General features: G+C 43.0%; 1 protein-coding gene across 1 annotated transcript in view; it reads right to left on the bottom strand.

Moving 5' to 3' along the window:
• Positions 1-2,967: 2,967 nt before the first annotated feature.
• Positions 2,968-26,934, bottom strand: part of LOC126235248 (glutamate receptor ionotropic, kainate 2-like) — a 309,725-nt gene continuing 285,758 nt past the window's right edge. Inside the window, exons 16-17 of the mRNA XM_049943979.1 lie at positions 24,901-25,169; positions 2,968-3,182 (exon numbers count right to left, since the gene is read on the bottom strand). Coding sequence (XP_049799936.1) covers positions 3,054-3,182; positions 24,901-25,169 — 398 coding nt within the window. The 3' untranslated portion in view covers positions 2,968-3,053. The remainder of the gene's footprint in view (positions 3,183-24,900; positions 25,170-26,934) is intronic.

Genomic DNA, 26,934 nt, shown 5'->3' with positions numbered 1-26,934 from the left:
TGTGTTCGCCAAGTAGCCCTGCTTGCGAAGCCAGGAAAAAATACACAACTTCCAAAGTCATAACCCTGTTTGCCTTGTTCACTACATCAACATTTTCTGAATATTACAAGTAGCATCGTTCATTTAGACAAAGCAGCTCCCACAAATATTTATAACGTGTTCATTTTACGTATTAATTAGTTAGTTTTATGTTCTTCTAACTTGGTGTTTATGAGCGTCAGAATGTTAGATTCAGCGTGAAAAGCAGTCTATCATTTAGACTCCATGTAGCATTATCTATACGTTATTTGGTTTTCCGTTTTCCGTAAATATCGAAAAGTCACCCTTTAGAGCTACATTGAGAGCCATTAACTGGGTTACTAAAACAATTACAGTAAATGTTAACACAAAAATGTGTAACATTTGCTGGACAGTAGTTGATACAAATTACAAGGAAAGTGAAAGAAAGTGTCGGGCCACATGTGAGACTGAATTCAGGACTTCCTCGCAGATAGAATGCAACACGTCGTTCATAACTGAACAAAACCGACAGATGTAAAGGTTATTTCAGGAGTACAGCTTGAAGTGTAACAGGATTGTTATTGTTTGCAAAATAGGTAAATGATCTAGCGGAGACTGTTTGCAGATGGGGTTGTCTGTATGATGGTAGGAACGCCAGAAGCCTTTAGCGAACTGCAAAGCATTTATGATTGATGCAGGGGCTGGTAAGTAGCCTTGAACGAAAATAAATGGAACATATTGCGCAGGAACAGGCGAATAAATCCAATACTTTACGGTTATATTATTGGTGTCAAGTCACTGGAAACAAAAACTACTGTTAAATACCTAGGAGTGACCATCTGGGGTGACCTAAAGCGGAATAATCTCATAAAACAAATAGCAGGAGAAGCAGATGACAGAGTGAGATTCACAGAAAGAGTTTGATAGAAATGTAAAACATACCAGGTTGGATTAATGGAAGACATAGACAAGACTCAACCAAGAGCGTTGCGTTTCGTCACTGGATGGTTGTAGGCTCGTGCCACCAAGATGAATGACAAACTCCAATGGCACATGGTACAAGGGAGGCGATGAGCGTCACTGAGAGATTAACTATTGAAATTCGGAATTATATTGAGCAAGCGATCGGTCGTATATTGCTATGTGAAGGGTTTATTTCAATAGTGGTACAAGTCCATTTTTGTTCATTCTGAGATACAGAGTCCTAAAGTTAAAAGAGCGCTGAAAAATCTGCAGTTGAGATCTCAGAAATATTCAAATAAAGTTAAAACAGAGCTGAAAAATTTGCAGTTGAGATACCAGAAATATTCAAGTATATATACCGGGTGATCAAAAAGTCAGTATAAATTTGAAAACTTAATCCAATACTTTACGGTTATATTATTGGTGTCAAGTCACTGGAAACAAAAACTACTGTTAAATACCTAGGAGTGACCATCTGGGGTGACCTAAAGCGGAATAATCTCATAAAACAAATAGCAGGAGAAGCAGATGACAGAGTGAGATTCACAGAAAGAGTTTGATAGAAATGTAAAACATACCAGGTTGGATTAATGGAAGACATAGACAAGACTCAACCAAGAGCGTTGCGTTTCGTCACTGGATGGTTGTAGGCTCGTGCCACCAAGATGAATGACAAACTCCAATGGCACATGGTACAAGGGAGGCGATGAGCGTCACTGAGAGATTAACTATTGAAATTCGGAATTATATTGAGCAAGCGATCGGTCGTATATTGCTATGTGAAGGGTTTATTTCAATAGTGGTACAAGTCCATTTTTGTTCATTCTGAGATACAGAGTCCTAAAGTTAAAAGAGCGCTGAAAAATCCGCAGTTGAGATCTCAGAAATATTCAAATAAAGTTAAAACAGAGCTGAAAAATTTGCAGTTGAGATACCAGAAATATTCAAGTATATATACCGGGTGATCAAAAAGTCAGTATAAATTTGAAAACTTAATAAACCACGGAATAATGTAGATAGAGAGGTAAAACTTGACACACATGCTTGGAATGACATGGGGTTTTATTAGAACCAAAAAGAAAAAAGTTCACGAAATGTCCGACAGATCTCTTGCGCGCGTCGTTTGGTGATGATCGTGTGCTCAACAGCGACTTTCGTCATGCTTGGCCTCCCTGGTCCCCAGACCTCAGTCCGTGTGATTATTGGCTTTGGGGTTACCTGAAGTCGCAAGTGTATCGTGATCGACCGACATCTCTAGGGATGCTGAAAGACAACATCCGACGCCAATGCCTCACCATAACTCCGGACACGCTTTACAGTGCTGTTCACAACATTATTCCTCGACTACAGCTATTGTTGAGGAATGATGGTGGACATATTGAACATCATCTTTGCTTTGTCTTACTTTGTTATGCTGATTATTGCTATTCTGATCAGATGAAGCGCCATCTGTCGGACATTTTTTGAACTTTTGTATTTTTTTGGTTCTAATACAACCCCATGTCATTCCAAGCATGTGTGTCAATTTGTACCTCTCTATCTACATTATTCCGTGATTTATTTAGTTTTGAAATTTATACTGACTTTTTGATCACCCGGTACATGAATATTTCTGGTATCTCAACTGCAGATTTTTCAGCGCTCTTTTAACTTTAGGACTCTGTATCTCAGAATGAACAAAAATGAACTTGTACCACTACTGAAATAAGCCCTTCATGTGCTTGATATTACCCGACGACAAATATCCCGAGAAATGACCACAGTGGGAAAATCCGAAAAATTAGAGCTAATACGGAGGTTTACCTACAGTCATTCTGCGCACACGCCATCCGCGAATGGAAGAGGGAAAGGGTAACAGTTGATTATACGAGAAATACGCACCTCCACACACATTAAGTTGGCTTCCGGGGTATAAATGTGGATGTAGGTGTGTAAGCCTGGAGACTGCAGAAACCTATTATGTGCTTACAACGAGAATCGTTTTTAAAGCGCTTCGGATCTAATGCCAGTAACCACAGACTTGACTGATTGTGAGCACTTGCACTAACAATGCGTTCATCTGGTCGCACACCACCGCGCTCCTCGTGCGTCTACCCGCACACGTCCGGCGGCTGCGGTCCTTCCAGCTGCGGCAGGTGGCTCTTGCGGACAGGCTTGACGTCGCTGCAGAGGCGCGACACCAGTTTCAGCTCAGACACGAACGCGTCCCAGTGCGAGATCTGAAACATGCGGTCAGTGCTTTTTTGAATAAAAGGCTGTCGCTGACTTGTAGACAGGTGGATCTCGCTGGTTCGGAGGATCTCGAAGGTCTGCTATCAAAATGGTATCAATAGCTGGTGCGCTCATACCTGGGCATCGTTATGAAGTGAACACTTGAACAACGTCTTAAAAAAAACTGTTGTCCCTGCGCTGTTGTAGCAGAAGTTGCAATGTAATTAACTTGGTGAAAGATCTGTAAACCTAGAGCAGTGCCCTGAAAACTAGCGTTATACAGGGTGCGTCAAAAAATGTATACACACTTTGAACTGTCATAGACAATTTATTTCCCGTACTACAAGGTTAAATATCTGTGAGAAAGTAATGTTATGTTTCTTCAACAGGTGGCAGCAGTGGCAAGGAAGTAACTGCAACATGGCGGACGTGCGTTTGAGCTTTGAAGCGTGGAAGCAGATAATTAAGTGGTACTGGAAGTTTGAGAATGTAGCTGCGGTTCGAAGACAGTGGAGAAGTGAGTATGGTACAGAACCACTTTCAAGGTTAACAATTACACTTCTACGAGACAAATTCGAAATTCATGAAACACTATGTGATGTGCATAAAGGTCGATCAGGGCGACCTCGTACAGCTACAAGTGATGATTCCATAACTGCGGTCTTGGAACTGTTTCACCGTTCGCCTCAAAAATCTTAATGGTAAGCGGCACGTGAGAGTAATGTAAGTGCTAGTAGTGTACTACGCATTCTGAAGAAAGGCAAGTTTCGTGTGTACATTCCAAGGCTGGTGCAACAGCTAAGTGACGACGATCCAGATCGAAGGTTAGAATTCTGTGAATGGGTTCAGTAGATGGTGAGACGTGAACTGGGTTTTATGGGTAGCATAATTTGGTCGGATGGAACCCAATTCAAACTCAATAGAACTGTCAATAGGTACAGTTGTGTGTACTGGGCTGAAGGTAATCCTCACATTACAGTTGAAAAGGCTGTGAATTTGCCTGGTGCAAATGTGTGGTGTGGTTTGCCTGCAAGGGGACTCATTGGGCCTTTCCTCTTTGAAGGTACTGTTACTGGAGAAACGTACCTAACAATGCTTTCTGACTCCATATTCCCTGCCATTCGTGTATTATACGGTAATGATGAGTTTTATTTCCAACAAGATGGCGTCCCGCCACACTATCATAGGGACGTATGAGCATACCTGGATCACTATGTGCCAGGCCAGTGGATAGGACGCAGGGGACCAATCGAGTTTCCTGCGCGCTCTCCAGACCTCACGCCGCTGGATTTCTTCTTATGGGACACAGTAAAAGATGAGGTGTACAGACGTAAACCACGTAACCTGGACACACTTTGGAATGAGATTCAGGCGGTGTGCGCAGAAATCTCATTGGACACTTTGGTACGATGTACGGAATCAGTGGAGACTCGTACTCAGAAATGTATTGATGCTGAAGGCCACCAGTTTGAACATTAATCACATTTGCAATGTATATTTATTTTTCCAATTGGACTTTAAGCTTTCCATTTCCAGAAATTTAACACTGTAGAACGGGAAATAAATTTTCTATGGCGCTTCAAAGTGTGTATACATTTTTTTGACGCACCCTGTATTATGAACCTCTACAAGAGTTAGTCATAAAGTTCTAGTTATCACCTCGAAAAAATGAAGTTACGATCACGAAACTTGATGATGGTGTTACCCATTCCGCGTTCAAAGCAAAACTTTTTCCGAACGATGGATGACTTGATGGACACCTTGGTTGCAGAAGTCTGCGTTTTGACTCTTTGGGAAATGTTCCACCTCGGAAACCACCTCGCGTGTTTGGGGAAATGCCTGCCACACAATGGTTTTCAGGGAGAGAAGTATCTGGGTGCCATGTCAGGAGAGTGCGGACTGTGAGGCAACATTTGATAGCCCAGAATGGCAGGATATCTGACTTTTGCAGGTCTGCATCTGACGTTTATGCTCGCTAGAACTGCTCGGTGAAAGTAGTTCCGCGTAACTCCGGCAGGTGTCAATACAATCGCTTTTGACGTGGCTAGCAACTGGACTCGACTTCCTCGAAGTTCGTTCGAGCACCATATGCTCGAATTGCCTCACCGTCTCCTAGTTACCAGAGCGCCGTTGAGTCACCCGCTGTTGTATCTTGGCGCTTGAACGTGAGAAGAAGGAGAGTGTGAAAGCGAAACTTGATTCGAAGGAATATGTCCTGAGTGCGAAGGAAGATAACATAACAATGTTTGAGAGAGATTTTCCTTAGTGACTGACAAAGATGTCGGCTAGGTGTGCTGTGGCAAGTGCTCTGCTCTCCTGTCTCACAGATCCGCCACCACACGTATGAAGACACATGTCTGCAGGACACGAGAAAGCTAAGACAATCAAACGCGCGTAGAAATGCATGCCAGAGATCTTCGGCTATTACATCAATACTAGGTGTTGGATTTCACGCTTTTTGTCAGGAGCCTGAAAAGCGTCAAAGCTTATAGTTAAAGAAGATAATTGCTTTTAAAATCAGTCATTAGTTTATTGCAATATATGAAGTGTGATGGAGGTGAATTATTGCGTCGGTAAAGGGCTATGATTCTTCTCTTTGAAAACTTGGTACGCTTTGTGCATGAAAGGAATTCTTCTGATGCGTTCCTAGCTGGGAAGCCCGGCGACCAGGTGGACACAGGTAGTGCCCACGGGCGTGTGGCAGTCGCGCGCCTATGTCGGCACGCTTCACAGAGGGCAGGCCACCAGAGGATTAGCGACAGGCGAAGACGCTGCATACATCAACACGCTTCCAAGGGAAGCCGTGGACATTCGCATGTCTGCCCGAGGCAGCGGAAACTACAAATTTAGAGCAAAAAACAGTTTTGTCACGATTCTAGGTAACGCGGACAGAGCGGCGAGTTGAATAGCAACAGCATGACTTGGGTGTCCAAGAATCTCAAGTGGCCCGCGGAATTTTGACCGTTTCCCGCGAGCAAAACACCTGGGAACGTAGCGGCAATACTCAAAGGGAGAAGTCTTGGTTTATTTGTATACTCTGTCACACACAGAGTGTGGCTCTCTTTTCCTCGCGGAATGCGACGGCAAGGTGGGGGGAAATTTTGAAAGGGACTTCTTTATTGGCAAGAATGTAACGTTGGCTTTGAAAAATAGTGAGAGCTACGTAATTTGCGGAAGGGCGGAGACAAGACGTTGGAGGGGAGCGGCTCTCTCTCTCCAGGTGCAAGGAGCGCTCTAGTATTGGGATTCTGAATATTGCATCTGATGAGGCAGGAGTTCACTCTTGACTGCTTCCGATAAGTCGCAAGGATTCTCTTATCGCTTGTCATGAGACGATGCACTTTGCATTCGTCGCAAACAGCGTAGGGAGCAAAGTCTGTTAGATCCAAGTAAGCGAGCTTCACTCACTGTGCGCGTTATCAAGACCTTAACTCAGGATCACATTTTGATTTACTACAAGTCCGATGACGGTAGTACTGTTAGAACAGTTTTGAGCTTTGTTTAATGCAGTTTCACGTAGGTTTGCACTTGCAGATGGCCGCATACCGTCGTCCAGTAATGATAACTTCCAGTAGCAGGTTTCGGTCACTATTTTCAGCGTAGGGCATGTTAGACGCTATCAACTACGTCGCCGGCAGAGTCTTGATGCAGCCGCACGCAATCAGCCGACTCCACCGCCACGCCGACTACGCTATGAACACGGTAATACAGAAAACGCCCACTTTCCTAGCTGTGCATTCTTCTTTCGCTTTCTTCAATTTCCTTGCAATGTGTTAGATGCTCATAAAGACGGAAGGCACGGTATTCACCGTTTGCCCGCTAAGAGAGCTGGTTTTTTTAATTTTTTTTTTATTTTATTCCTTCCTCATTTAATACGCCAGGTCAACCCGTCTCGCGTAATTTATTTATATGTTAAATTAGAATGAAGTCATACAATGCTCATGTTAAAAGGCAAATACCAGGGTAAGCACCTTATATAATTCACTTGTTGTGAGCTCTTGGTGCCAAGTCAATTCTATTTGTTGTTTTTTTTAATTTAATACTTTCTACAGTATCTGGCGACCCAATTTTTTTTTATTTTTCTTTATCATTGTTTGAATAATTTGTGGGTGATTGTTAAATGAATTTGATAAAATTTCAATCATTATTGAATGTGCCGTTTAATGCAGTTTAACTGAATAAACCACTTATATGTTGAACAGCACTCCTTGCATTTCATATATAGAATTTAAATAAAATTCACACCTCTTTCTCCCTCCCACACGAGGTAGCTTGCAAGCTTGTAGACATCGGTTCAGAACTGCGACATGTAGACGTCTCTAATATTTAGCCTCATCCTACGACAGGAGCGCGAAACGCTGAAAGACAAGCCGATCTAATACTGGCGCGTATGGTCCCCAGCATTATAAAGGCCATAGACGGAAAGCATGTGGACATACAAGTATACGGACCGATACATATCGGAAAAGTGTTACCTATCAGGTACTGTGCACTTTGCTTATCAAGATTTAGCAATGCGAAATGTAGTATTGGTGACAACTTACTTTTGTGACAGGAAAAAACTGGGGTATTTATTAAGAACTAATTGAAGAAAACGTTGTTTAACTTTAAGGAGTAAATCATCAGAATTTTAATAATATTTCATTCGTCACAAACCAAGGCGCAGAGATATGCAAGGAATTGCGATCTTTCCAGCATTATGCAAACATTACACTAGTTTTGAACACAGTCCTGAAACAGATTTTCGATGACGATTGTTTGGTAAATGAGGTTCCAGTGGTTTATTCCATGACTTGTGCTACCAAAGACACTGTCCGTTTCATGAAGAAAAGTGGTGACATGAATTGAGTACAGATAAGCTTGGAGCAAGAAACGGAGTGTAGGTGTGGAACAGGTTGGTCAGAGTGTTACAGTACTTGACAAATTATTCTTCCTAACTTGGGCCACACTTGTTACACATGGTCCTTCCCAGAGTTAAATTTCTCAATTTCCTCCTTGCGATGTGACACTTTTGTCAGTTTGCTGAACATATAAATCCTTCTACTAGCTTTACTTGTTCATTGCACTTTGGAGATCCCAAAATTTCCACGTGATAACTGACACCAGTTTCAACCTGAATATACTCAGAGAGGTCAGGTCTGCCTCTTTCCATTAGACACAATACATCACCATCACGAGTGGGCTTTCTAACTGTCTGTTTTAGGTATTTAATGTAGATTCGCAGGCTCTTTTTTCATGCCCACGACCTACAAAACTGTAATTGACTCAACAGATCATTTGGTGGTTCAAGTCTCCTCCTCCTATGGCACTTTGGTTGGAGTACATAATTACTAGCGAGCTGAAGTTTTCTCTACAGTTTTTTGTTACACGTGGAGGTGCGTCCAGTAGTCGATAGAGATATGCAGTTATAAGTTAATGTCCGCTCTTTACATTGAGTTTTGCCCAAACAGTCTCACATGTAGGTTTAATTTCTAGCTATCTCGGTGTATATGAGTCGCCGGTCTACTCCTCCATTTCCCATTAAGAAGTTTTAGATCACTGACAGACTACAGAAGTTTTTCATGCATGTAAGACAATACCTCCAAGGAAACCTGGAGTTTAAATTGTATGAAACGCTACAAGGACTCCAACAATCTCGCTATTCCCCAAAAATGTTATCAAAAATTTTGGATGAATACATTCGCTGATCTATCGCAGGTATCTAACCATTTATAACCAAGTGCTTGTTTGTAAACCAAAAAGTTCAACCACTGGCAGTGTGTAAACAATAATGTTTAAGTCATCCTAGTCCAGTTTAATAAATGCAGTTAAAGTAACTGTAGGATGAAATCAATTAAAAAAATAAAAGAAAGAAAAAATATCCAGGAAGCTACCTTCAGTTTTCAAACGGTCTTTCTACAGCACTTTCTATCTCTTAGATAATGATAATGAACATCACACAACAGAAGTGGAAAGTAACTAGCATAAAAATTTAATACACAAAGGCATTTGCATTAATTTTAATAACAAGTTGAGGCCTTCTAACCAAAGTTACTTGCAGCTCTCTAATACTTATAGAGAAATATGGACTCTATGAGTTGTAGTTGATGTATTTAAGGTCTAATGAAACTAATAGTGTGGAAATAAGTAGAAAGTGTGATTCCTATTGAATTATTATATTATTCATAATAAAACAGTGTTGTAAATACGCTGAACATGTCTTGTATACTCGATTTGGAAATATATATATATATATATATATATATATATATATATATATATATACATATATACTCCTGGAAATGGAAAAAAGAACACATTGACACCGGTGTGTCAGACCCACCATACTTGCTCCGGACACTGCGAGAGGGCTGTACAAGCAATGATCACACGCACGGCACAGCGGACACACCAGGAACCGCAGTGTTGGCCGTCGAATGGCGCCAGCTGCGCAGCATTTGTGCACCGCCGCCGTCAGTGTCAGCCAGTTTGCCGTGGCATACGGAGCTCCATCGCAGTCTTTAACACTGGTAGCATGCCGCGACAGCGTGGACGTGAACCGTATGTGCAGTTGACGGACTTTGAGCGAGGGCGTATAGTGGGCATGCGGGAGGCCGGGTGGACGTACCGCCGAATTGCTCAACACGTGGGGCGTGAGGTCTCCACAGTACATCGAAGTTGTCGCCAGTGGTCGGCGGAAGGTGCACGTGCCCGTCGACCTGGGACCGGACCGCAGCGACGCACGGATGCACACCAAGACCGTAGGATCCTACGCAGTGCCGTAGGGGACCGCACCGCCACTTCCCAGCAAATTAGGGACACTGTTGCTCCTGGGGTATCGGCGAGGACCATTCGCAACCGTCTCCATGAAGCTGGGCTACGGTCCCGCACACCGTTAGGCCGTCTTCCGCTCACGCCCCAACATCGTGCAGCCCGCCTCCAGTGGTGTCGCGACAGGCGTGAATGGAGGGACGAATGGAGACGTGTCGTCTTCAGCGATGAGAGTCGCTTCTGCCTTGGTGCCAATGATGGTCGTATGCGTGTTTGGCGCCGTGCAGGTGAGCGCCACAATCAGGACTGCATACGACCGAGGCACACAGGGCCAACACCCGGCATCATGGTATGGGGAGCGATCTCCTACACTGGCCGTACACCACTGGTGATCGTCGAGGGGACACTGAATAGTGCACGGTACATCCAAACCGTCATCGAACCCATCGTTCTACCATTCCTAGACCGGCAAGGGAACTTGCTGTTCCAACAGGACAATGCACGTCCGCATGTATCCCGTGCCACCCAACGTGCTCTAGAAGGTGTAAGTCAACTACCCTGGCCAGCAAGATCTCCGGATCTGTCCCCCATTGAGCATGTTTGGGACTGGATGAAGCGTCGTCTCACGCGGTCTGCACGTCCAGCACGAACGCTGGTCCAACTGAGGCGCCAGGTGGAAATGGCATGGCAAGCCGTTCCACAGGACTACATCCAGCATCTCTACGATCGTCTCCATGGGAGAATAGCAGCCTGCATTGCTGCGAAAGGTGGATATACACTGTACTAGTGCCGACAATGTGCATGCTCTGTTGCCTGTGTCTATGTGCCTGTGGTTCTGTCAGTGTGATCATGTGATGTATCTGACCCCAGGAATGTGTCAATAAAGTTTCCCCTTCCTGGGACAATGAATTCACGGTGTTCTTATGTCAATTTCCACGAGTATATATATATATATATATATATATATATATATATATATATATATATATATATACAATAAAAGAATTTCTGTATTTGTTAATATTTCGTTAATCATATTCCAAAAGCCAAACAATACAAAATTGTATAATACATTACACCGATGTGAAGCGTGAGCGTTTCTGTTTGTACAAAAGTTGCAAGTAATATTTTTTGTTGTTGGTTTAGTTATGTATTTTCATCAGAATGTCAAAGCTGTGATATTACTTTTCTACTATCAATGACATAGATGAAGATGAGATGTGAGATACAATGCTGTGAGAAGCATTTGACAGAGCACTGAAAGACAAGGCTCCAGGAATACACGACATTCAGTCAGAACTACTGGCAACCTTGGGAGAGCCAGCTATGACAAAACTTCTTCCATCTAGAGTGCAAGACGTACAGTATGAGACAGACGCTATACTCTAAGACTTAAAGAAGAATGTAATGATAACACTTCCAAAGAAAGCAGTTGCTGACAGGTATGAAAATACCGAACCATGAGTTTAGTAAGTCGTGGTTTCAAAATACTAACATGAATGCCTTACAGAAGAATGGAATTACTGGTAGAAGCCGACATCAGGGAAGATCAGTTTGGATTCCATGGAATTGTAGGAACACTTGAGGTAATACTGACCACACGACTAATCTTACTTCGTAGGATAAGGAAAGACAAACCTACACTGCTGGCCACCGTAAATGCAACACCCTGAAGGAAGCATCCGAATCAAGTGAACAACAGCGAACATCGTTTGATCAAGTATCCGAGTTCGACAGAGGAAGGATAGTGGCTTACCGAGATTGTGGATTATCATACAGAGAAATCGCTAGTCGTGTTGGACGAAAGCAAACAACTGTAATGCGGATATGTGACCGTTGGATGCAGGAGGGTACGACGGACCGACGTGGTCGATCGCAGTCACCTCGGTGCACCACTGCACGTGCTGACAGGCAAATTGTGCGCATGGCAGTGACGGATCGCTCAGTGACATCCCGAACCATAGCACAGCACATTGCGTCTGTAACGCATCATCCAGTGTCTGCGCGTACCATTCGACGCCGTTTACTGCAGAGTGGTCTGTCCGCAAGACGTCCATTGCTTCGTCTACCATTGACGCAGAACCACAGACGTCTCCGTCGCCAATGGTGTGATGACAGACGGATGTGGACGGCAGAATGGAATGACGTTGTCTTTACTGACGAGGCACGCTTCTGTCTGCAGCACCACGATGGTCGGATTCGAGTATAGAGACACCGTGGAGAGAGGATGATGGACAGATGCATTATGCACCGCCACACTGGTCTTGCACCGGGTATTATGGTATGGAGCGGTATTGGATATTACTCTCGCACGCCTCTAGTACGCATTGCCGGTACTTTAAATAGCCGGCGCTACATATCCGAGGTGCTGGAGCCAGATGTCCTTCCTTACCTTCAGGGCTCGGCCACAGCCATATTTCAACAGGATAATGCGCGACCACACGTGGCACGCATTGTCCAAAGGTTCTTCGTGAATAACCAGATTGAAGTGCTTCCCTGGCCGGCTCGCTCTTCGGATCTTTCGCCGATAGAAAACATGTGGTCCATGGTTGCTCAACGAGTGACCCCGATTACATCCCCAGCTGCCACACCAGATGATCTTTGGCAACGTGTGGAAGCTGCTTGGGCTGCTGTACCCCAGGAACACATCCAACGTCTCTTTGACTCAATGCCGAGACGTGTGGCAGCGGTTATCTCCAACAATGGCGGCTACTCTGGCTACTGATTCTGGCAGGAACCACATGTCACAGACGTCTGTAAACGTAATCATTTGATACTTGGTCAACATGTTATCTACAAAATAAATTTCGTTCTGCTACCTCTTGTCTTTCTTGGTGTTGCATTTACGGTGGCCAGCAGTGTACATATATAGCACTTGTAGGCTTAGAGAAAGCTTTTGACATTGTTGACTGGAATACTCTCGTTGCAATTGTAAAGGTAACAGAAGTAACATGCAGGGAGCGAAAGGCTAATTACAACTTTTACAGAAACCAGATGGCAGTTATAAGGCTCGAAGGGCACGAAGGGAAGCAGTGGTCGAGAATGGAGTGAGACAGGGTTGTAGCCTATCCCCTATGTTATTCAATGTGTACATTGAGAAGCAGTAAAGGAAATTAAAGAAAAATTTGGAGAAGGAATTTAAGTTCAAGGAGAAGAATCAAAAACTTTGAGGTTCGCCGATGACATTGTAATTCTGTCAGAGATAGCAAAGTATTTGGAAGAGCAGTTGAATGGAATGGACAGTGTCTTGAAAGGATGATACAAGACGAACATCACCGAAAGCAAAACAAGTGTCATGGAATGTAGTCGAATTAGATCAGGTGGTCTTAAGGACATTAGATTAGGAAATTAGGCAGTTAAATTAATAGATGAGTTTTGCTATTTGGGCAGCAAAATAACTGATGATGACGAAGCAGAGAAGATATAAAATGTAGGCTGGTAATGGCAAGAAAAGCGTTTCTGAAAAAGAGAAATTTGTTAACATCGATTATAAATTTAAGCGTTAGGAAGTACTTTCAGAAGACATTTGTCCGGAAAGTGGACATGTACGGTAGTGAAACATGGACAATAAACAGTTTAGACAAGAAGAGATTAGAAGCTTTTGTAATCTGGTGCTACATAAGAATGCTGAAGATTAGAAGGGTAGATCAAGTAACTAATGAGAAGGCAAGGAACAGCATTGGGTAGAAAAGAAATTTGTGCACAATTTGACTAGAAGAAACGATCTGTCGGTAGGGAACATTCTGAGACTCAAGGGATCACGAATTTGGTCTGGAGGCACGTATGTCTCTGGGGGGAAGGGGGGCGGAGGGTAAATATCGTAGACGGAGACCAAGAGGTGGATACAGTAAGCAGATTCAGAAGGTTGTAGATTGCAGTAGCTACTCGCAGATGAAGAGGATTTCACAGGACAGAGTAGCATGGAGAGCTGCATCAAACAAGTCTCCAGATTGAAGACCCCAACAACCTCTGTAGCTTGAGGAGAAAAACCATTTTGTTATCACTTATTTAAAAAGACATTTAATTACTTTGTGATTTTATACTGAATTGTAAAATAACAGCCGAACTGAAAAAAATTTCTTATATAGTATCTTCCACCAATTGATATCCAGGAATACATAGTATGGAAGTACGTAGCAGCCTTTAATTTTCAGTATTTGTCAACATATCTTGATCTGTACGATGGTTCAGTGCACAAATCTAATCACACTTTATCAAATTGATACAAGTATTTGGATACATTCACAATTCCTGTTAAGAATTAAACATAGTTGTAGTTGCTATTTCAAATCTGTACTGCCTGAAAAAGAAGTGAAGCACCCACAAGACATGGTCGGATGACAGTGTAACTTCACACACGTACACACCATCGGCAGGTATGCAAATGTTTAGAGTTGCAATCCTCTGTGAGGGTTAGAACGGGCAGCACAGTGCATTAGTGTTCTACATCGATGCGACTGGTCTGGAATTCACACTTAAGTGCGTGGCAGAAGTTTCTGCGAACCACCTTCAGACTATTTCCGTGCCAATTCACTCTCTAAAAGAGTTAGGGAAAAAGGATCACTTAAAATGGTTCAAATGGTTCTGAGCACAATGGGAGTTAACATCTGAGGTCATCAGTCCCCTAGAACTTAGAACTACTTAAACCTAACTAACCTAAGGACATCACACACATCCATGCCCGAAGCAGGATTCGAACCTGCGACCGTAGCGGTCGCGCGGTTTCAGACTGAAGCTCCTAGAACCGCTTGGCCACACCAGCCGGCAATGAACACTTAAGTCTTTCTGTACGAGCTCTAATTCCTCTTATTTTATAACGATGAGTATTCTCCCTACATAGGTTGGCGACAATAAAATATTTTTACATTCAAAGGGTGAAGTTGGAGATTGAAATTTCGTGTAAAGATCTTCCGCAACGAAACACGCCTTTGTCTTAACGACTGCCACCCCAACTCGCTTATCCGTGACACTCTGTCCCCTGTTTAGCGATAACAGAAAAGGAGCTGCCCTTCTTTGGACTTTTTCAATGTCCACTGTCAATTCTATCTGATGCGTATCCGACACTGCATAACAGTGCTCTAGCAGACGACGGAAAAGCGTTGTGTATGCAGTCTCTTTAGTAGGCCTGTTGCATTTTCTCAGTGTTCTGCCAATAAAACGCAGTCATTGGTTTGCCTTCCCTACAATATTACCTATGTGATACTTCCAATTTTAATTGTTTGTAATTGTAATTCCTAGGCATTTAGTTGAAATAACAGCCTTTAGATTTGTGCGATTTATCGTGCAGCCGAAATTTAGCGGATGGCTTTTCGTACTCATGTGAATGATCTCACATTTTTCCTTATTCAGAGACAACTGTCACTTTTCGCATCGTACAGATATCGTGTCTAAGTCTTTTTTCAATTCGTTTTGATCTTATGATGACTTTACTAGAAGGTAAATGACAGCATCATCTGCAAACAATCTAAGAAGATTAGGAACAGCAAAGCGCGTGTAACGGTTCCTTGGGGAACGCCAGATATCACTTTTGTTTGATCGATGATTTACCATCGAGTATGTAATGTGACCTTTCTGGCAGGAAATCACGTATCCAGTCGCAGAACTAAAGCAATACGTCATAGCATGCAATCAGATTAGAAGTCTGTCGTAGGGAAAGATGTCAAAAGCATCTGGTAATCTAGAAATATGGAATCAAATCGAACTCCTCTGTCGACAGCACTCATTATCTTGTATGACCAAAGAGCCAGTTGTATTTCACAAGAACGACAATTCCTGAATCTCTGTTGACTACGAGCCAATAGACCGTTTTCTTCGAGGCAATTCATAATGTTCGAATACAGTGTTTGTTTCAAAAACCTACTGCAAACAAACGTTAGGGATATGGGTCAATAATTAATCGGATTACTCCTATTTCCTTCCTTGAGTATTAATGTGACCTGTGCGAATTCCCGGTCTTAGGTACGGATCTTACGTCGAGCGAGCGGTTGTATATGATACCTCAGTATGGGGCTCTTGTATCGGCATACAGTATTGATATACCATTTGAAACCAAAGACTTGCCTTTGTTAAGATACTTCGCAGCACGGAGGGTATCTACTTCTAAGCTATTCATGTTGGCAGTTCTTCTTGATTCGAGTTCTGGAATATTTACTTTGTCATTTTGGTGAAGGAATTTCGGAAAACTGTGTTTAATAACGCCGCTTTAATGACGACGTCATCGGTAATATTCCTTCTGGTGTCACACAGTGAAGGTATTGATTGTGTCTTGCCTTGTGAGGCTACAACGCAGTCCTTGCTATGAATATTTTCGCTTACTTAACACAAAAATGGCTCTGAGCACTATGGGTCATCAGTCCCCTAGAACTTAGAACTACTTAAACCTAACTAACCTAAGGACGTCACACACATCCATGCCAGGGGCAAGATTCGAACCTGCGACTGTAGCGGTCGCGCGGTTCCAGACTGTAGCGCCTACAACCGCTCGGCCACCACGGCCGGCTACTTAACACATGAAACTGTTTGTATACGATGTATTGTCTAGTGTAAATATGTATTGTAAATACTATATTTAAATTATGTAATATTTAACACTGGCAAGTCAGGGCATATTTAGTTAACTTTGAAGCAGAGAGATTGTTTTGTCGTGCCGCTGGGCGCGGGAGCGCGCCAGCGGGTAGTAGTAGCAGTGACGCCGTGCTCGGAGTAAGACGTACAGTCGAGTGCTGCTATTCTTAGCTGTGTTAGATATAACGGCTAGTGTGTGGATCTAAGTACGACGGGAAAATAATGGTCGGCATATCTGGAAGCATGGCCGGGCAAGTTATTATGGATTAATGGGCATAGTGCTGAAGAAACGAGGACTTAAATGTGAAGCGCACTGTGGGCCCAAGTCGCAAAAGTAAAAGCCCGCTGCCACATTGTGTCGCTGCCGTGGAATTCCGTCGATCCACCGACAACGAGGGAAGCAAGATCTACGTAATTTTCATGAGATAAAATTGTAGAAGGCTTGCCAGTGACTGTGCTTTTCTCTGAAGTTGAACAATTAATAACAAGCACTTTATAATCGAAGTGTTGCAGTTACATTCCACCCGACAATAACACCAAGTAGGTTCCTTCCGATCCTTACCTTATTGAACCGAGTGTGTCACGCCATTATCAAGAGAAAATATGTTAATTATCAAATTATTTGCATAGATGGTGAAGGGTAAATTTCATACTGGTTATCGTAGTTACTTGTTGCACTTAATAAGCTTACACCAACCGTAGTGACTGAAGTAATAAATTTGATTATTAAAATTTATTTCAATGCATATTCAGCTGAAGTTAGTTCAAGGATATTTCATGAAACTATAAAGCTTATTCCACCTGACAATCCCCCAATTAATGAATTATTATCATTCAAAACATAGTTAATCAATTATTGGCAATATATTTCATTATCAGTAGATTAAACTGTACAAAGTACCTAATTTTAAAGACGCAATGACAGTCCATTACTCAAAATCTAGATATATAATTATCTGTGTTGTCAGCATTGCACTTAGCTGACAAATTATGAACAAAATTATCATCAAAATACTTATTGAAAGTTAGCGATTAATGTTTAAGTGTAGATAGGTTGTTATGACATTGGTTTATGTGACTACTGAGCCTGACACAGCACTTACGTAAAAGTTCCTGCGCTACAAGCAGGTAAACTTTATTTTTGACACAATTATTCACGTACTTAACAGTACTGTCGCTTATCAGTTGAGCTGGCGACCGATTTTTTTAATTGCTTTTACAACTTTTTCTTTCGGCAAAATTTCCACTGGCAAAATTTATTTCCAAATTATTTCCATTATTTTATTTCATTTACCGATAGTTATTGAATGAAATTACTCATTCAATAACGATCAAGTTATAACGTCTCCTGTTTCCCGCAGAATAATCATTATTTACTTCGGATTCTGATGCTTTATCCCGACGCGGGTCAAAATTCATAATTCACGTCATTGTCAACTAGTAATTTCGCAAATTCCGGGAAGCAGGGGGGTGTTATAGCCTCTGGTGCACTTAACATACGACGAGAAGCTCTTTGGATTTTCTGGCAGATTTCAAGACGGAGTTTCGTTGCGAAAACTATCATATGTGTCTCGCATTGAATTCCGCTCTAAGTTTCGAGCTTCAGTAAAATGTCCCCAATCGTGGAAATTTTGAGTTGTATTTCTCGTTTTTAGTATTGTTACCAGGCCTGGTAGAGTATATAATGGGCTTGCACAGCATAAGATGTTGAGTAATCACTGTGAAGGACACGGAGATGTCGCGTGCCTGCACCTGACAGAGTTTGGAAGTGGCCTCATTGTGTACCTCGATTTGGCTGGCTGGTGGAATCATGTATGAGCTGCATTCAAGTTCTAAGGCCTCCGATTTTTTTTCTCCAGACTGGAAAGAGACAGAAACATGCGCATTGTTTTAAAATGAGGCCGCGTTTATTGTCAATACGTCCCAGAGATGGCAGCACCGTACGGCAGATGGAATTTTACCGCCAGCGGCGAGAATGAGAACTGTTTTAAATACTTAAAATGGCGATGTTTTCCTTACTTGAACAGCGCGCAATCATTCGTTTTCTGAATTTGCGTGGTGTGAAACCAATTGAAATTCATCGACAGTTGAAGGAGACATGTGGTGATGGAGTTATGGATGTGTCGAAAGTGCGTTCGTGGGTGCGACAGTTTAATGAAGGCAGAACATCGTGTGACAACAAACCGAAACAACCTCGGGCTCGCACAAGCCGGTCTGACGACATGAACGAGAAAGTGGAGAGAATTGTTTTGGGGGATCACCGAATGACTGTTGAACAGATCGCCTCCAGAGTTGGCATTTCTGTGGGTTCTGTGCACACAATCCTGCATGACGACCTGAAAATGCGAAAAGTGTCATCCAGGTGGGTGCCACGAATGCTCATGGACGACCACAAGGCTTCCCATGCGGCATGTTGCCAAGCAATGTTGACGCGCAACGACAGCACGAATGGGACTTTCTTTTCGTTGGTTGTGACAATGGATGAGACATGGATGCAATTTTTCAATTCAGAAACAAGGCGCCAGTCAGCTCAATGGAAGCACACAGATTCACCGCCACCAAAAAAGTTTCGGGTAACCGCCAGTGCTGAAAAAATGATGGTGTCCATGTTCTGGGACAGCTAGGGCGTAATCCTTACCCATTGCGTTCCAAAGGGCACTGCGGTAACAGGTGCATCCTACGAAAATGTTTTGAAGAACAAATTCCTTCCTGCACTGCAACAAAAACGTCCGGGAAGGGCTGCGCGTGTGCTGTTTCACCAAGACAACGCACGCGCACATCGAGCTAACGTTACGCAACAGTTTCTTCGTGATAACAACTTTGAAGTGATTCCTCATGCTCCCTACTCACCTGACCTGGCTCCTAGTGACTTTTGGCTTTTTCCAACAATGAAAGACACTCTCCATGGCCGCACATTCACCAGCCGTGCTGCTATTGCCTCAGAGATTTTCCAGTGGTCAAAACATACTCCTAAAGAAGCCTTCGCCGCTGCCATGGAATCATGGCGTCAGTGTTGTGAAAAATGTGTGCGTCTGCAGGGCGATTACGTCGAGAAGTAACGCCAGTTTCATCTATTTCGGGTGAGTAGTTAATTAGAAAAAAGATCGGAGGCCTTAGAACTTGAATGCACCTCGTAATATCCAGACTCGTGGGTCATTCGGATGTGACAGTGGAACTACATGGGAACTTGACGGGAGGCATACTCCTCGTCAAGTTTCCGGTTGTGTATGCAATCAGGCCTGAGAAGACGCAACGTCATACTGATGAGTGGGCTGATACTGCCAATTTCTTAGCAGATTTGACTCGATTTCGTAATCACAGAAATAAATCACATGCCCTTTCAACCCATCGAGTTTCATTTCTTTTCTTTCTCCTGTCGTGAGTGCTTCACTTTTACTGCCAGACAGTGTATACGGATTTATAGTAATACGAAACACAAGGGAGGATCACGATATTGTGCAACTGCTGATGAATGGTGTGGCACTGCGTTTAGCGATCAATCTCTGTTCTGCACTAACGTGGTTGACTACCGTTGGCGAGTATGGTGGCGCCCTGTGGAGGGGTTCCACTCTTCCTATGTTTTGGAGAGACACAGCGGTGTTACTCCTGGCATCATGGTGAATGGAGCAATTGGGTATGACTTCGGGTCACGGCTAATAGTGACTGAGAGAAGTCTGACAGTACAACGATATGTCTGCGTTCCCATGTGTTACCTCTCGTGTGACAGTATTATGGTGCCATTTTCCAACAGGATACTGCTCATGCATACGTGGTACGTATCTCTATGAGCTGTCTGCATGATGCAGAAGTACTCCTGCCGTCAGCAAGATTCCCGGATCTATCCCTAATGGAACAAATATGGGAACCAGCTCGGACGTCAGATCCGTCCTATTACCAGTATCCAGGATATCAAGGACAAGTTACAGCAGTTGTGGCCCAGCTTGCCCCATCTGACGATACCACGACTTGTTGGCACCCTTGCCAACCGAATCAGTGTATGCAATCAGGCCTGAGAAGACGCAACGTCATACTGATGAGTGGGCTGATACTGCCAATTTCTTAGCAGATTTGACGCGATTTCGTAATCACAGAAATAAATCACATGCCCTTTCAACCCATCGAGTTTCATTTCTTTTCTTTCTCCTGTCCTGAGTGCTTCACTTTTACTGCCAGACAGTGTATACGGATTTATAGTAATACGAAACACAAGAAACGACTCTTAAGAAGGAAAGGAAATTAATGAATCAGTGCAGTATTACAGGCACCTAATTCAAAGTTAATTTCAAGAATATAACCATTCAACAAAATGAACAGTTAACAATGAAGAAGAGCATTGGAGTCTCAGTAGCTCGCATCCGTTAATTATAGGTATTTTTTCAGCTGACTCTACCCATTAAATGAAACAAGTCTGACTACTACAGTACATTCAGAGACTCCAGTATCATATTATGATGCATGAAATTTACTGGTTGGCTGTAAGTGGAGAGTATCTCAGCCAGGAATAGAGGGTCTACATTTGTCGAGCCGAAGGTTACTGAAAATCTTTTAGGGTAAAATTATGGAGTATGATTTAGCAATTCATATTCACATTTACCTCAAATTTTAGGATTTGTAGAGGCTAGCTTCTCTAGCAGAGCTGTGGACAAGCGAACTATCAGAGATAGTTGTAACATAGTCACATTTTATGGGCAAAATACGATTTGTTTGTCCAACGCCTACAGAAATATTTCTTCGCTCGTCGAAATTTCAGAGCTAAATTGTGTTTCAGCGATCACTTGCGACAGGATTTCATCTATTCCAGCGCAAACGTATCAGCTGCCCACATTAATAAACGGCGTTGAAAAGGTGTCAGCTAACGGTCGTTCTACCCCGAGCAGCCTGTTTTAAAAAAAAATTCTTTTTCTACCAGCTAACAAGGAAGAAAAAGTTTTTTGGCGTCTTTGTAACATTATCCGCTTCAAGAATCAGAAATCTGATGTCTGAAGTTGATAAGTAATGGCAGCACGAATATTTACGTTTGCAGCTATACTTGCAGGAATAGAAGTGCACAAAGCCAACAACACTTGTTCAAGACGAACGTGTACACATGTTGTCCACATACACTTCACCGCATTAAGGGAGCTGTCAGCTAAACTCATCCTAGTGATCCTCGCCGATGTCGTCTTCAAAAGCAAGGTGTTGGATAAGCAGTTAAACATCAAAACTACGACTCTGAAACCATCAGATTAAAACTTCTAGAAGAATGGCTGCAGTCAAGATAGAACTGAAGTTATATGAAATAAAACAGGGTGATCTTTTCCGCCGCGTATAAACTCTACCGATTGATCGATGAGAGGATGCGGAACAAAAAATGTGCAATGAACTTATTTGCGGAAATGCATAAGTTCCATGCTAGAGACCATTTTTCAGTCATAGATTGTCACAGAAACTGCGATCTAACACGCACTGTACCAAGCAGCCACATTTACAGTATGTGTTGAAAATAGTTTCCATGTGCCTCAACATGTGCGTGTTCGCGCCGTAGCATGTTCTGTCTCACACGTTCACGTCGGCCGTTCTTCATCCAAACAGTGTCAAAGGCAGCAGGAATTCTCTGCCACAGTGTCTCCACATCTGGAATGGGGTCTACATACATGATACTTTTGAGATGGCACCCTAACCAGAAATCGTACGGATTGAGGTCCGGTGAACGAGCAGGCCATGCAACTGGACCACCTCGTCCGATCCATCCACCACAGAAGACACGATTGTGATGCATCCGGACGTTAACGGCGAAGTGGGCTGGAGCACCACCATATAGCTGCAACATAACCCTCCGAATCACCAATGGAACTTCTTCCAGCTGTGGAGGCAAAGCCACCCGTAAGAAATGCTGATAGTTTCAGCCTGTTAGGCGACGTGGAACGAAGACTGGTCCCAAAATACGGTCGCCAATAATCCCGGCCAACATATACCGGTTGCACCAATGCTGATGATTCGCTGTCACCATACCATGGGGGTTCTGCACACTGTCCCACAGATGACCGTTATGAAAGTTGAAGATACCACTCCGCATAAAGGTGGCCTATTCTGTGAATAGAAAGGATGACACAAATCCCAGAATCATGGTTGCCTTGTGAAGAATCCAGTGACAAAACTGCACCCGATGTGGAAAATCTATCGCTAGTAAGCACTGCACATGCTGTAAGTGATAAGGGTAGTAACAATTGTCATGGAGAATGTTCCACACGATCGTCTGGCTTATCCTGTACTGGAGAGTCAACTGCCTGGTACTGACACAGCGGTCGCCTTCCACAGTGTTGATCACATTTTCCTCCAAGTCTGGTGTCTGAACATTTCGTGTACGTCCTTCACGATTTCCTGCATCCTGAAACGACCCTGTCTCAGACAAACGGCGAAACACTGTTGCAAACATCGAATGCTGTGGGTTTTGTCGGAGGAGATAGGTCTCCTGCTGTAACATTGCTGCCTGCCGCCCGTTGCCATTTGCTTTTCCGTAAGTTAACACCACGTCGATAAGCTCTCGATTCAAATACGGAATCATTGCGTACAGCGCTGCATCACATCCACTACAAGGTGAGTCAGCAAGAGAAATGAATCGGACACAACATTACCAATTACTAAGGTAGGAACGGCGCTACAGCATGACGTATGAGGAACAGTATGATCCTCTTGGAGGAAATGCATACTGTAACTGTGGCTGCATGGTAGTGCACTTATAAGACCCAGACTCTGTAACAAAGTATGATTGAATAAATGGTCTCTAGCATGGAAACCATGCATTTCCGTACGTAAGTTCATGACATCTTTTTTGTTCCGTATCCTCTCATCTATCAGAGTTTGAATTCGGTGGAAAAAGTCACCCTGTATAAACCAACACCACCTGTTCAAACACGAAGGCATAGACGCAGTTCTGGTCAGCGTGTTCATATCATTCAAAAGAGACAACATGCTCTGTTTGTCTGTCGTATTTGACGTCTTTATTGCACTTTATTTGTTCTAAGGCCGATGCACAAGTTGTCGTGAACGTTGCAGCTGTATCAGTCTATCTGTGCCCAATGTAATGAAGAACTCAACACCATGCAACGTCTTGTAGACAGTTCGTTGGAAAGAGAGCAACGATGTTCACTGAAGTGATTACTTCACGGCCTCTTCATATTGAAAGCATAATGTCCAAATAATCCTTAAAAGTGAAAGTATCTAACCAAAATTGTTTCCTTTTCAATTAGTCGAAGTATCAAAGATAAAACTGTTCCAAAATAATTATTCAACAAACCTGCTCTGACTGCGTCTGCGAACTTGCTTCGTGCATTCCTCCATTTTGCCAGCAATGAAACATGTATTTGACTCAGCAATCAAGTTTAAGAGAATAATGCCGTTTGTGCAGTGGCATTAAGATGGTACTGAAAAATTAACTTTTGGCTCTGATGTTTACTTAATGAAATTATATCTTGACTTGAATAATGCCAGTTGTCCAATGGCATAAAAGTAGTTATTTGAAATAGCTTAGCTCTCATAACTTAAGTTATACCAAAATCTATTTCGAACCATGAACTGCACATATATATTGCATAGAGGCCTCATTTTCTTTACGTTGTTTCATTTGGTGGGTAACTTTACTTTACTACTCATTTTCATATCCCGTACAAGCAAAGGATGTGGATTATGATTCGGGCTGTTAGATTTAAACACAATGTTGATAAAAATTTAAGTCATATACTAAAACTACCATTTCCAAAATTTTTGCGGCACGAATCACTCTTACAAAAAATTTTACAAAATACCTACTGCGTCAAAACTTGGACACACAAATCCTTACTCTGAACATTATCTAACAAAAACCATTTTTGAAATAGTTTTATAGCTTCTCCCATAAACGTGCTAAAGTTTGCTCAGTGTACAACCTGAAAAATGCGTAGCTCGATTCCCATCTTAAAGCTGTCACCACACGTCTGCTTCCTCCGGGCACTTAGCCGAGACTACTGAGTTTTTTACTGTATGCGCCCGGCTCTCTTAACCATCAGAGATCCTCCCACGCAAAGATATTATACTCACTTCATCTTGCGGTTGGCAACAATCGACTTTATTTTCTGGGTCTACCCTGATCAGACCTTAGCACATACCTTTCAATATCTCACTGACGAAGCAGGGTTCGAAATACGTCTGTGCGTTTTCGTGATAACGGCTACGGAGGCATAGTGTACACTCATGTGAAATAATTATACTCACATATATTTTAAATCCATCTGTTGTGTTTACTTTCACACATTTGATGCACGTGAGTGGTGATTGTATTGTAGCCCACCTCCAGAATAAAAGAAAATGTTATTGGTGTAGCAGCACATGTAACATTTGTTAGGCCTTTAGCAATAAGCTGCCTAGTTACACAAATATTGTTGTAGCTCCACGCACCTGTTCCTCAACGGCGATAGTCCGGCAATTCCAGAGGAACTCCAGGACGTTGATGATTATGGCGAGGATCATGCCGCAGCCCAGCACGAGGAAGACGCCCCCCACATCGAGGATGCCCAGCTCGGCATTGCTGCTGGAAGGCCCCTCCTCCTCGGCAGGACACTCTTTGCCCTCGGGCGCCTTCCACCAGAGCTCCTTGAGGGCGGTCAGGTTGCCTCGCTCCTGCAGCGTCAGCACTGCCCCGCTGATGGCTGTCCGGTAGGGTGAGTCTGTACCAACATAAGAAGAGCCTTCCTGGAGAAATATCCGTTACGACTGCTCCGCATCTATATCTGCAACTACACTCTGCAAGCCACCTTGGCATCGCTGTTATTCCCTCCCTTCTGTGTTCCATTCGCACATGAGAACGACTGAGGGAAACCTCTGTGTTAGCTCTAACTTCACTCATTTTCTCGTCTACTTACGAGAGATATCTAGATGCCTGAGTCTTCTTGAAGTACTCTCTCTCTAAACTTCAACAGCAGAGCTCTCCGTTACGCAGAACGCTTCAGTTGTAGCGTCTACTATTGGAGTTTGGTAACTATTACAACGTTTTTGCGTCGAGTAAGCAGTCCCGTAACAAAACGACTCACACTTTGTTGGATCCACTTCATCTTTTCTATTAATCCAAACTTATAAGGCTCCTAGACTGATGACCAATATTTAAGAATCGGTCCAGTAAGTCTCATTGAACCCACTTCTTTCGTGGATGGATTGATTTCCTTACTTTCGAATAACTCTCAGCCCCACACCTGCTTTTCATATACTAGCTGGGTGTTTTAATTAAAGCGGAGCTATCACAGAGGTCCAGTGTGGGTTGTAATTAACGTATGGCAGCGAAAATTAGTAGATATTATAATGTGTTAATGTGGAGCTGATTTACGCTGGAAAAAATTAAGTCCAATTTTGGCCACCATATGGTGTTGTAAATGTGAGAAAGACGTATAGAAATGTCTCCATATGTAATGGATTAGGAATGGGGCGTGGGCAGAAAAGGTCAAACAAATGAGAAATGCGTAATGTTGATTTTGTGTTACCCGTCGCTTACATTTTTTATTCAATATGAGCAATGGAGAATCGAGGGGGCGCTATACAGCACCATATTTGCACATTTTTGAAGGACATCATGTTCACCAGTGACTGTTAAACTTTTTATTTCCACTATTGCAATTTCGGCCTTAGGCCATTATCAAGTGCAGATGTTCTGGCTTTAATCCATGTCAACTTTATACAAGCTGACACATTTATAAGTCGTTGTCATTTGCTGTTATATACATTCGTAACGCTGCTAAGTAGTGCGAGCACACATGTCCATACATCGTAAAACAGCACAGTCTGTACATACACATGTTTGTTCCACCAGCACTAGTAACTTTTGCACTAAAACACAGCAGCGAACGACTGTTTACAGGCTACTGCTGATTTTTTTTTCAGGAGATAATTGAAAGTATTGCTAACCCTGTTATACTACCATTAACACGGCACAGTCTTCCATTGAGTGCAGAGACTTTCTAAGACTCGTTTACACTGATCAGCAACATTATGACCACCTACCTACTATCGATATAAACCAGTCCAGGCGATAGAAGCGTCACCTGGCGAGGAATGACTGCTAGTCAGACAAACTCACACTGCATGTAGTATCAGTGAGCGTGCTGTCTGCGTTTAGTATGGGAAAGACTCACGATCAATCTGATTTTGACTGAGGGCAGTTTGTCGTGGCTTGGAGATTCGGCACGAGCGTTTCGGAAATTGCACGACTTGTCGGGTGTTCGAGGAGCACTGTGGTGAGTGTCTTCAACAGGTGTCGAAACCAAGTGGACATCCAGACGTCATGGGGTTGGGCGACCACTCCTCTTTACAAATGTCGAACGTCGTAGGATGTTGATCGTCGTAGGCTGGGAAGACTGGTAAAACAGGACAGGAGGCACACTGTGACATTAAACTCTAATGATGGGCAGAGTACAAGTGTGTCTGAACACACAGTGCACCGAA

The sequence above is a fragment of the Schistocerca nitens genome, chromosome 2 (genome assembly GCF_023898315.1).
Source record: "Schistocerca nitens isolate TAMUIC-IGC-003100 chromosome 2, iqSchNite1.1, whole genome shotgun sequence".
NCBI lineage: Eukaryota > Metazoa > Arthropoda > Insecta > Orthoptera > Acrididae > Schistocerca > Schistocerca nitens.
Note: the sequence above shows the minus strand (reverse complement) of the source record. Positions and strands in the feature narration are given on the sequence as shown.